This window comes from Etheostoma spectabile, chromosome 20 (genome assembly GCF_008692095.1).
Source record: "Etheostoma spectabile isolate EspeVRDwgs_2016 chromosome 20, UIUC_Espe_1.0, whole genome shotgun sequence".
Taxonomy (NCBI): Eukaryota; Metazoa; Chordata; class Actinopteri; order Perciformes; family Percidae; genus Etheostoma; species Etheostoma spectabile.
Window position 1 is genome coordinate 14174618 of NC_045752.1, and position 12598 is coordinate 14187215.

At 43.7% G+C, this 12598-nt stretch overlaps 1 protein-coding gene across 3 annotated transcripts in view; it reads right to left on the reverse strand.

Annotated features, from left to right (window-relative positions):
* runx3 (RUNX family transcription factor 3) overlaps positions 1-12215 on the reverse strand; it is a 48691-nt gene extending 36476 nt beyond the window's left edge. Inside the window, exons 1-2 of one of the 3 annotated variants that reach the window (XM_032499786.1) lie at positions 11924-12215; positions 11471-11581 (exon numbers count right to left, since the gene is read on the reverse strand). In XM_032499786.1, coding sequence (XP_032355677.1) covers positions 11471-11528 — 58 coding nt within the window. In that variant the 5' untranslated portion in view covers positions 11529-11581; positions 11924-12215. Of the gene's footprint in view, positions 1-2094; positions 2150-11470; positions 11582-11923 lie in introns of those variants that run through there. The other 2 variants (XM_032499784.1, XM_032499785.1) reach the window with 2 other exon arrangements.
* Between the last annotated feature and the right edge of the window lie 383 nt (positions 12216-12598).

A 12598-nucleotide genomic window follows, 5' to 3' on the forward strand; every position in this document is an offset into this window, starting at 1 on the left:
GGGGGGGGGGGGATTACCAGGTTGACTAAACTACCTGTTTTTAAAGTTGGCAAAACCAGCTCCACCTCTACCCCCGGCTGCACATGGGCCATTTTTCCATCTTTTTTAACCTCCAAAAATTAAAACTCACAAATTTTCCTGTTCACAATAACCAAATAAGTCACAAAAGGGTCGTTCAGCGTACGTACGTGGTCAGGCCTCCTGCCTGTCCTTTCAATGGCACACACCACACCCGAGGCAGGCCGGGGAGGGGGGGGACCCGCCGTAAACCCCTGTGTCACGGTCGCTCCGCCCTCACATCATCCGTCGGGTACACTCACCCAAAGATGACAGTCAGCACTCTATGATGTGGTTCCCTGGCCTGTTTATTCTTTGGAAACCCACTAAAAGTAGCATTGGATGGTAAGCTCACCAAAAGGCCCCAGTGCTATTATGAGAGCACTTTGGGTTGAGTTTTGATCTGGTGGGTTGGTAAATAGGTCCCTGCCTTGCTGCGGGGCACCACTTTTGGGCTATATTGTTTAGTGTGACCTGAAGGAAGCTTTTTGATATTCAGGGTGATTTGTAACTTGGAACAAAATGTAAAGTCCAAAATGAATACGGCTTGTGGCGTTTAGGGTTGTGTACTTCATGAGGCCATCAGTGTATGTTTTTCATAATGTTGATGATGACGGACAAAGCCCTACAAAATGTACCCTGTTCTACTTTTCTTCATTTCACTGAAGGACAGATTGTATTCTTTTCCAGGGTCTTTATTTACCCCTGAAAGTCAGTATAACTTTTAAATCTAAATGAGTCCCATAAATACGTCAACTCTCCCATTTTTTTTTTCAGTTGTGGTTTTTAGTGTGAGCTATAATCATTTCTCATCTTTCTTTGTCTCTGTGTCTGTCTGTCTATTTGTGTGTAACAGCAAAGACACAAATCCACATATACACACAAACGCGCTGTTTCTCCTTTTCTAGCGAGAGCTTCTGATGCAAGGACGACAATCTGTAATCTGTAGTAATTGCATGTTGCAGAAAAACATTTTTCCGCTGTGGTAATCGCTGCAATATGTGCAGTTGCGTTGCCAAAGTGACAGCACCCCCACCCCCTACAGACGCACCCACGCGCATACACGCACACACACACACACACACACACACACACACACACACACACACACACACACACACACGTAGAAGTATCCTGACTCACTCTGACTTTGCTGAATGTGTCCAGCTAACCCCTTTGGAGAGTGCTTCTCAGGATATGGCTGAGAGATATACAGGCAAGCAACTATAGTATTGTGACAAACTTGCAACTGGTAAGCACACACACACCTGTGGTGCTGTCATGCTGCATTCACCTTCTGCAAAAGATTTACAGTTCCTGCCAGTGACAGTTTAACTGCCATGCTGCCCCGGTGCCAGAGCGCTGCCAGAGCGCTGCCAGAGCCCAGCTGCCACACACAGATCAGGAGACAAATCTTTCACAGAAGCCACATCAACTCACTCTCCCTGCTCCTTTGCACACAGCTATTGCACAGTGGAAGCAGATGATAAAATTAAGTCTAATACCAGTCCCCTAATATTACTTGTGAATATGTCCTGAAGAATTGAGTCAATTGTCAGAGTTCCTGCTGATTAGTAGAAGTTGTAGTTACATTAAATGTAGGAAGTGTGGTGACGGTCTACCATTTCATCACGCTGACACCAGCGTCTTTTGTACTCGGTTGGACTGTGGCGCAGGTTTATGAGGTCATCACCACTGTGGGACTTAGTGAAAACTATGGTGCGTGTTGAAAAAGACAGCCCATCTTCTCACAGCCACAGCAAACAATATCTCTCTCCCTCTCTCCCTCTCTTTCTCTCTCTCCCTCCTGTTGTCATTGCAGCTTAGCAGTGCCGCACATTTATGATATCATTATCCGCTGCGTCATCACCCCTTTGCCCAACACAGCCCCAAAATATGTCAGCCCAGTTGGGCTTTCTTATGTTGCACTCGTCAACGTGTAACCACACACACCTAGTATAAGGACAAGTTATGCTCAGAGACATTTATAGATACACAGCGCGACACCAAGATTGCAACCAGACTGTGTGTGCAAACCTTTTCCTCTCTGGGCTGCAACTCTGACTGCTGAAGCCATCCAACCTCCCAGCAGTTGTGTCTCTAATGGAGTCTCTCTGTCAGATCAAACAGCTCCTACTGACGAGGAGAGGAGACATATCGCAGCGCTGGAAGCCTTTCAGTCTGACAGCCCAAACACGTTTGACTGGCAACGCAGCCTGTGTCTACTCTTCCATCGCTAGAGATCCCTTGCAAATATAGTAGCGCCACCAGAGAGGGGACAAGGGGGAGGGGGGGACTAAGGGAGCCCAAGCCCGTCGGCTCAGAAAATAAGTTGTGAGGCGTCCCGCTCACACAAAGGCAAAGCCCCATAGCTCAGTCTTTTTCTTCTTTAAATGAAATCGCATGTGAGTTGAATATTAGGAAGTGTGCATTGCTTCCAGCAACCACCGAGCTATTATAGCAGAGGCTGTAAATCACATTTTCACCAGCAGACAATGCCCCTTTGTGCTTGTTGTGTGGCTGTCCCTTTTGCTGTAGCCCAAAGAGAAGCAATGCGTGTTTAAAAACGGTGGAGATTAACGTTAAGAATGTGAGGAAAAGTGATTAAGATGAAGTGTCAGTTTTAGACCTCCGGTTAATTAGTGGCAGTCATGTCAGGAGGGGCAAGCAGGACAATCTGCCCTCATTTAGCCCCATGGTGAGGGGTACCTTTGATGTGGTTGCACATGGAATGCTGTTGTTCATTCCTCTTTGCAACAAAAGCCACATGTTTTTATTTTTTGAGACTTAGATCTCTGTTTCTTTGGACTATAAAGGAACATGGTGAGGTATGTAACTTATGAAATGAATGGCATGAACGCCAACCAGCAAAACACAAGTCGTGGGAGGACTCTGCCAACTAGGCACTCAGCCAAATGGATTGTTCTTAGCTGCATTGTGTTTTTGTTTTCAGGTGGTTTAAAGGAGACATTTATTAGTCATCCCTGCTGTCTGTGCCTGTACAACACCACTGCGCACACACATTCAAGCATGGCCTTATATAAACACACACAAATACACGACATGTACACATTTTCAACTTTTTAACGAGTGTCATCAGTGTTTGTCCCATACAACTCCTTTCATCGCTGTTGAGGGACTGTTTCAACAGGGGTCATTCCAGGTTCTGTCACACTCATTCAAGAGCAAATGGACTTCAAAAAGCCCCCAAATATTGAATTCGCATTTATTTTCCTCTTCAGAGGGGTTCAGCCGCACAAGCACCATCTGACTCAGCACAGAATCCAACCAGATTCGAGCAGGAACCCGGTGCTGGTTTCCTGACAAGTGTCTGTGGCACTTTCCTCTGCAGACGTGAGACAACTGTTGGAAAGTACTCGGCTGGCCCTCCGGGCTTTTCATCGTAAGGAAACAAGGGTGTGGCAACCCTCAGCCTGCAAGCCAAGGAGCCCAGGAGTGCACTTAGACAAATACTATTGTCAGAATTCATAAATCCAGTCTTTTGCACAGTAAGTCATTATTGTCAATCATTCCAATTGATTTGAAATTGAATCAAAAGAGAATTAATCCTCTCCAAATGTCACTGAGCCTTTCTGCAGTATAACTCTGTGTCTGTGATGTCTTTGGGCTTGATTCCCAGTTTTAGATTAAGCAAACCTAATTGGAGGCTAAAACGCATTTCCAATGGAGTACCTCCATTCAAATCATTGCTTAAGTCAAGGACTTGGCTTAATTGGAGTCCGGGAAACCACCCGTGTGTCCAAAGTGACTGAATGTTTCCTCTCATCATCTCCACTGCTAATCAATAGTGGCGTTGCCCATGTACAGTTAGCACCCTGGCCACGTGGAGCTAGCATAGTAGGGCAGGACTTTCCCTTCTGACTCACAGCCTGAAGCGTCCATTGAGGCTTTGCTGTAACTGCACACTAATCCCCTGATTGCTGTGTTTAGGCCCAGCACGTCGCTGCTCCACGTCAAGGCGGCCGCGGCTAACGACGAGCTAATGACACAACGATGACAAGGTGCGTTTGTAAACCCAATCAGTAGCCTGGAGTCTGGCTGGCTGGTGATTAGGTTAATCAAACTCTATACTGACTGAGTGACTGGTTTGCTGTCTGCCTCTTATGTCATCACACTGATTAAAGGGGAAAAGTTGTGTTCAAGTCCATCAGGCCCTTCTAACACAAACGTCTCTCTGCCAGGTTGGCAGTGTTACCACAGCTAGCTGTCACGCTAAAACCTGAGAGGACTCCCTGTTGAATTGAGGACCAACTTAATTTCAGTGTAATTTTGCTAATTTTAACATGACAGAATGTGTAAAGATGCCGTTACCTTCCTGCTATAACTGCAAACTGTTAACTGTTAACTTCTGTAACAATTCATATCTAAAAGCAATAATTAAGCTTCTTGGTGCATTTAATGTTCCTTGATACGCAAAGGTTTCAAAGTCCCTTTCTAGGTCACATTTAGATTTTAAAATCAACAAATTGAACAAGGTTGTATCTTACAGAAAAGGCTCACTGGTAAAAAAAAAAAAAAACTCTCACTCCTGTCAGTGTGAGTGTAGAACCACAGAACACAGTAGTCCGTTAAATATTTTTTTAAGCACAAGACACAAATTGGCACTTTTATAAAATCAAGAAGGCAGTCACTGATATTTTTCAGTTAATTCCTCTGCTGTTTTGTCACCATGTGGGTAATTCTGCTGGACTAAGGCATCGGGGAACCATATTTTAGTCCTGACCAGCTATTACGGTGAGGTCAGACAGCATTTAGACGGGGAAAACGTCACGGTCATCACATTGACATGCACTGCTCTGACTCAGCATGGGGAAAAAACTCAGGCGCTGGACTGTGTGTTTTGTGTGTGTGTCTGTGTCTGTGTGTCTGTCTGTCTGTCTGTCTCTGTGTGTGCATGTAGTCTATATGTGCGTGCTTGTGTGCGTATACCATGAAGTTCCCTGTGCGTTTGTGCTCGTGATGGCTGAGTCTGTGACCGTGAGAAGAGTATGTGTAGCAGACGGAGTGACCTCACAGCAGACTATGGAAGAGCTGGAGGGGCCACTTCTGCTGCACAGCTGAGGGGGAATCCCTGGCATGGTGTTTCCTACTGAGGCAATACAGAAGTGAGCAGCTGTAGAGAAAGTACATCCTCGCTAAAGTTTACTTCAGGGCAGAATTTGCTGCAATACAGGAGTACTAGATCATTTTGTAATTTTTGCATGGATTCTTATGATGTAAAAAAGGTTGCAGAACAAGCAGACTATATACAAGAATAGGGAAATATGGGAATTTGAGGAGAAATAATGGATTTGTCAGTCTGTAATCATTGTGAGGTTACTGGGCTACCAGCACCCGCACACAACCCCTTGGTAAAACCACAATTTGCATTTGCACTTTGGTTTTTGTACAAATTATATTAAGAAGACTTAATGGGTTAATTAGTGAGCTTTAGAGACGTTGGTAGGCAGATTTTGTGACCTTTGGACAAAGCCAAGCTAGCTGTTTCCTCTCTTTCCACTCTTTATGCTAAGCTAAGCGGGTGACATATACAGATAGTGGTATCAGTCATCTCATATAACTCTCAGCCACAGCAGGAAGCTTATGCCTGCATGCATCTTTTTATCGAAACGTAAATGATATTGCTATGCTCAAATTTGCATCCCTCATCTGTAGTGCTGAGACAAAAAGCACAATTAGGTGGCCCATTACTGATGCAGTCAGCACAGTTATTTGTACACCCCAATGAATAGGCAAAGAGAAAACTAAAATCCCATTTTTAAAATGGTGTCTTCACACAAATCAATTCCCTGTGGTTAAAGTTATGTATGAGGGGAGGGAAGAAGCGACCCAAAAACCTGTTTTATTGCAGCAACGACAATTAACTGTATGTAAACAAGTTAAGAAAAAAAATTCTGGGAAAATAGAGAATCAGAAAACATTTCATAGCTAGCAGCCTCTTGTATCCTATCATTATCTGCATTTTTCCTCCACCGTAATTAACTTTTTTTTTTTTTTGCTTATGGGAAGAGGGATGGGCTATAAGGATGTTTTGAGGTTGATCAAAGTTGCTCATAATGACGCAAAGATTGAGTCTGGATGAAGGATATTTTGTCTGTGAAAAACATTCCCTTTAATCCTTTGATGGTGATAGAATAAGTTCCTCTGAGCCTTAAATCTTTGCAAAACTTTTACACATGAAAAAATAATACTCCTCCACTTCCTCCCGTGTTCCATTTTATGTAAAAAAAAAAAATAAGAAGAAGAAAAATAGTAGCTGTCGTCTGATATGTTTCTGAACATGTGGGATCTCCATAAGTTTGAGTCATTTTATGTGCTGCCGACCAGACCCATGCCCGTCCATTAAAGTAATTTGTGGCTTAGAATGCAACTGTAATGTTAAAAACAAAAGTGCACAGCAATCAACGTTGTGCTTAGTCACAAGCAGTTTTTGCTTTTCCTCCTGTCTTACAGCAAGAGCAAGGATGTTGTTGAAAACATCTGTTTAATGATACAGGGAGGGGTCTAAACAATAAGTCTTCTTCATCTGAGTCAAACTCAGGTCACAGCTCTCTAATTGTAGCCAGAGTTACTGAAATCAAACCACACCTGTGACAAGACAAATGTTTTAGTTCAGGTTTTACTTTTAAATTGTTTACCTTATTGCTAGCTCTGCCCAAAAATTGCAAGCAAATTCCATTTACCAGCTGCATAAATTTAGGTTAATAATACATAAATTAGCTTACAATAATACTTGTGTGTTTTTCTTCAACCCCAGCCTTACCATGTAATAAGCTGTGGGGTTGGCCTGTGGTTTAGGGCGTAGGTTTTAAAACAAAATTAAGAAACAGAAAATTGCGAGCAAGGCTTTTCCTTAATTTAGTCGTCCACCATGCAGGACGAGTGAGATCATGATATAGTCTAATAACAGTGATGTGGGTTTAATCATTTTAACGTAAGGGTTTATATGAAATATTATCAGCTCGTAAGTGAAGCAAATAAACTTTGAAGAAATGAGTCATAGAAATAGAAGAGCCTCATCCTGTATGGGCATTACTTCTTTTTTTTTAAATCGAGGGAAATTGTTTTACATTGTGATCATTTTCACCTCGTTATCCAGTTATGCAAGCATTGTCAAAGTCTGCATGTTTTCCTGCCAACATGTAGTTCCTGTTTCAATTTCTTTGTCATGTCAAGACAATCCCAGTTAAAGATACGGGTCTAGATATTATGAATTCCTTTTACATCACTTGCATCATATTTGGACATTTGTGTCCTTCAAATCAATTACTTTCAATCGCCACTCTTTAATTATCATGTAGGACTATACTACATATAGTCACAGTGGATGTGTTCAGCATGCATCCCCTGACTTCACTGCTCTCACAGCTGCCACACAATCAGATTGTAGAGTATAAAACACAGACTAACTCTGGGTGAACTGTGTTAAAGGGGGCTGAGACGCTGAGTATTCTTCCTGTGTGCTTGGCCCGACACCAGGCTCAGATCCCATTCATTGGATGCTGCTTCATAGTCGACGCACCTACAGTTTAATTTCCAGTTGAATTACAGAAGCAACCCCCATCCAGGAGTGTGTGTTTAATGTTGCTCAACCTTTCAGAACACTTCTTATTCCCCAGTTAGAGAAATCTGTACAGCACAAATCCATATTATCAGACTGGCCGAAAAGAAACTAGACAGAAAATTGTATTTACTACCACACTTAGCGCAACTTTAACCTTGACCAACGCAACGCTGTGCATGGCGTTTGAGCTAAAAAGTGTACAAGGGTGGAGGCAGGTTTGGGATTAGTCAACCACATAATCAGCAAACCCCTCTGCATACTTTACCTCGAAGCCATCTTACTGGCAACCCCTGAAAGTGTTCCCCATAAAGTCGTGTTGACAGACGGTGAAAACGGCGAGACGGACCAAAAAGTAAATAAGTACCTCCAAAAACGTTTACAGTCCTAATCAAGTCCAGAGCGTTCCCTCTATTCAGCGTGCCTTCAGAGTTTTATAAATAGATATTATACTTGGCTAAATTGGAGACAGGATTTCAACGCTCTGTGGCTGTCATAAGTTTTCTATTATTTGCTTTCACTTTAGAATATTGAAACTCTTAATATCTGGTTTCAGCCCGCTCAGCCAGTCTTCATGTTTTAGCGTCACTCAGGGGCCTCACGCTCAGCAGGATTTTGAATGGACTCCAATCAAGCATGTTAATTTAATAGAGGGGGGGGGGGTATTTACCATATGACTTTATTAATAAATTCAACAGAGGCCAGCCATGTGTTCAGTCAAATTTATAGCCTTTTTCTTTTTTGAGCTACCGTATAGCGCCTTTTTATTTGTCAGTGGTCAGCTTGAAGTTTGTCTCGGGTTTTATCCTGTGTAAAATGATTCATTTTGATGCATTTAAAGAGTCTTTCTCTCACACTGACTGTACATGTGTCTCTCAGGCTTGTCCCTCCCAGAAACTTGTAGAACAAACCCGACCACCTCCTAGAATCCTTCAAAATAACCTTGCTACAACTGTGGTGAGGCATGGTGCATTTCTCACACACAAGCCCTCACTTCCATTCATGCAGCGCAATAAGCCAAACATATAAAACCATTCCCACCCTAATAAACCAGGGCCCTTTTTCCTCTGCCACAAAGGGAGCTGGCTCCCAAGAGTGTAACACTCCTAAAAAAATGACCCCTGTATAAAACAGCCTGCAGGGAAAACAGCGGCCCTTCCAAGTAGAGGGGAATGCAGTGATAGAAACTGAGCCACCGGCCCAATGGTACCTGCTGTAACCAGGTACCCCACATGATGCAAACGCTGCCAATATGTCAGGATCGGAAAACTCAGTAAAGTTTATACGATTGTGCTTCACAGGGGAAAAGTCTGGTGTGTGTGTGTTTTTGGAGCCTACTGCTTTTTTTTCTTCTTTTTTTAAAGAGTGTAGAAGTGTTTCAGAAGTGCTGCTTTCTGGTTAAATAGTGGTGCTGCTGTGTGAGGGTTAGCAGGTGTACAGCCTCATTGTGGTTATTATCAGTAAACTGCTGCAGTAATGTGAGTCTGCATCAGATTAACGCCTCGTTGACGCAAAAGCTCTCCATCTCGGTTTCTCTTTCTTTCTCTAAAACCGGACTAACTGTCAGACCATTAGATTTTTTCTTGTGCCGAATACCGAATTGGACGCCATGAGAACGACAGCAGCTCTGTCTGTTCTCTTTCTAACTTTGTGTGTGTTTGTGTGTGCGTGTGTGTGTGTGTGTGTGTGTGTGTGTGTGTGTGTGTGTGTGTGTGTGTGTGTGTGTGTGTGTGTGTGTGTGTGTGTGTGTGTGTGTGTGTGTGTGTGTGTGTGTGTCTGAGCTTGAGCGGAGTACTGAGGTTTCTGAGGTGAGGCATCCTCTCGCTTCTCACGCGAAGCGCATCTGATGTTGCACATCATGTGTTCTCTGTCTGTACTGGGAGATTGGCTGAAATGTTTAAGAGTTCCCAATGTAACACCTTACAATAGAGACTAACAGTGTTTGTGTTGTGCTGCTGACATGTGTGATAGTGCTGGTGTCTTTTTTGAAATCACAAAATCAGTGATGCCATGACTAATGAAAAATATGTTACAGCTCTAAATCATTGTAATTGAATAAGGAATTGTTTTGTTATTTTTATGAACTTTAATCACTATTTCCTTATTGTCATTTTTCAAATAACTGAGACGTTGCTTACAGCGGTAATTACTGACATCTGAATAGATGAATACAATATTTCCATAAGCTTCATGTGCTGTATTAAAGTCAGAGCTTGGGAAGCCAAACAGTCTCCTTTATGTTTTTAACAACCGTTCCTCTTAATTTAAATTTGATTTTAGTCTAAAAAAGAGAACTTGCCAAATTGCTCTGCCTGTGTAATGCAAGTTGTTAAACTAACCACTGGGGTATTTAGCTTACATGAGGTAGTCCCAATTTGAAATGCTTTCAGATTGAACTGGCGTATTTAGTGACTCTTGGTCTTTGTTCTCTCCCAGTTCGGTTTCAGTCTCCTGACAGAACGAATTGTAAAAGGATATTGCAAATTCACTAATGATTTCCAATGGATGATTGCAGCTTTAAATGCTTGTCTCTTTCCCCCCTCTCGACCCACTGTCTCACATCGCGTCTCACTGCTCAAAATCAGGCACATTGTGTTAGAAGTTTAAACAGCTCAAAAGCCTGATAGACTGCATGAATGAAACCATGAAGTCAGTGACATGCAGATCTGTAAACCGTGAGGAAATAACGGGATGCAGATCCAGCAGTTATAGACAAGAAAAGGGGGGGGGGAGGCCTGAGCCTTGTCAGAAGGAAACTATAAATGCCTGTGTGTCTGTAGAAGCTGTGAGAACACTGGAACATCATCTCCTATCACTGCGGTTCCACTGTGGATATCGGAGGATTGTTCTCATGTGAGGCACAGATGTGTGTGCGTGTGTGTGTGTGTGTGTGTGTGTGTGTGAGATTTTCAGATATATTCTGCAAACAATTAGGAGCTGGTAGTGCTTCCCCTGTGGCTGTCTCTAATTAACATTGCAACAAGGCCTTAATTGGGAAGAAGATAGTTTTTTTTCTGTTGCCTTTTGGTGTCTGTCTCAGTGGTTGTGTGATGAACAGTAGGAACAACTACGTCCCCTGCCCGCCATCAGATTAACAATGTCAAGACTGACTACTTCATGTTTGTGTTTACAGGAATACATTTGACAAGTATTCTCATTAAAAATCAGGTAAAAGTTTCAACCATTCTAACTCACTATTTGCAAGTAAAAGCTGTCTGATTGGAATTACCATGGCAACAAATGGCTTCTTCATTTAGGCTGGCGTTTAGCTTCGCCGACTATAGTGCACTCACCTCACCACATAGACCAAAAGTACCTCCTGGAAGTAAAGCAGAGTGAGAGAGCCTAATATGTTTTTTTTCTTTGCTCTTTTATTGTATTGCCGTGTTCCAGTAAAGGGCCCAGTCACATGGAGCCTCTAAGCTCGTATTCTCACAGAGAGAGCGCCGAGTCTCACTTGATAATGAATGTCTGTGGTGAGAATCCCATTATGGTACTTCTCCATCAAGCCTACAGAAAACACAGGAGCTTAGAGGCAAAGGCATTTAAGGGCCATTCAACTAGATGAGGGCTGCTGTGCAAATCAGATCCTCCCTCAGCACACGTATGTGTGTGTGTGGACAGAGAGATGAATGCATTCACACACTACAAGAAGCACCCACCTCACATTTGAACATGTCAGTGCTTTTATGTCAAAAGAAGCAAGTTGTCAAACTGACAAAGCTACACATTCAAAACAACTGGACGAAGGGTGAGATGCTGGTGGAAGGGAGGTGGGTATGTGGAGTGGAGAGGAAGGGGAGGGAGAGAGAGGGGAGGATCAGCACTCACCTCTGAGTAGACTGCTGCTGTAGTTGGAGAAGGAGTCAAAGATGCTGTTTGATGCCATGACAGGGAAGCCAGAACAGTGAGGATCCCGCGCTGCAGTCAATCTCCACTGACCTTGGAGAAGAAGAAACACAGAAACAAAGTATGAGAGTAAGAAAGGAGAGAGGGGAGGAAGGAGAGCGGAAAGGACAAAACTCCTGGAGCTCGGAGCCCATTTGCAACCAAGAATCTAGGGTTTGTGACTACCGCAGGAATCCTAAGCCACAAGCCTGCAGAGAGAGCAGCAGCATGTGTTAGCAGCAGCACCAGGAGACAGTGGAGAGAGAAGTGGAGAAAAGAGGGTAACAGGGAGAAAAGAAAAGAAGAAACTGAGGGAGAAGGCGGTTGAGTTGAGATAAGCAGTTTAAACACAGGCAACAGCAGCATTTGTGTCTCCAAGTGTCGAGGTGGACTCACCAGGGCTGGAGATGAAAGGGGGCCCACCTAATAGAGCCTGGGTGGTGGAAGCGGGCCGGCGTGGAGGGCTGGGCTTGTGGTCCTCACGCAGCGGGCTGAAGGTCTGAGGTTAGCCAGCTAACTTGATAGCGTGGTCTGTCTTTCTCTTTCTCTTCCACGATGGTGGTGGCCTGACTGGAGCGTCAATGCTAGTAAAAGGCTAAAAGCCACAGTCTATCTGCATCCTCCTCGCCATCCTCCACACAGAGGCACACACACACTCCCCTCCGTGAGTGGTGGAGCCCACGTCACATGTCACGTGAGGTCACCGGGCCTCTCCCTCCCACCCTCTCACCCTACTTCCCCTCCCTCCTTCTCTCCCTCCCTTCTACTCCTATCGTCTTCGCTTTTTCTCTGGTTTCTCTGCATCACTTTTTACTTTCCATGCTTCTCCTTCTTTTATTTGCCATTTTCACTCTCACTTTTGATTGGGCGTCCAAGTTTTGGAAACATTCTATTTTCTTTTGAGTTCAAACCGGGCAGCGGCCTGCGCCACTCTGGCTCACTGAGGTTTGCAGAGAGCACTGAAACCACTATAGAAGAGCTGGAAAGGCATTAAAATATATTTAGCAAAACACCCCCCCAAAAAAGAGAATAAGACAGGAGCAAATCAGATGAAGAGAAAATGAGAGATAG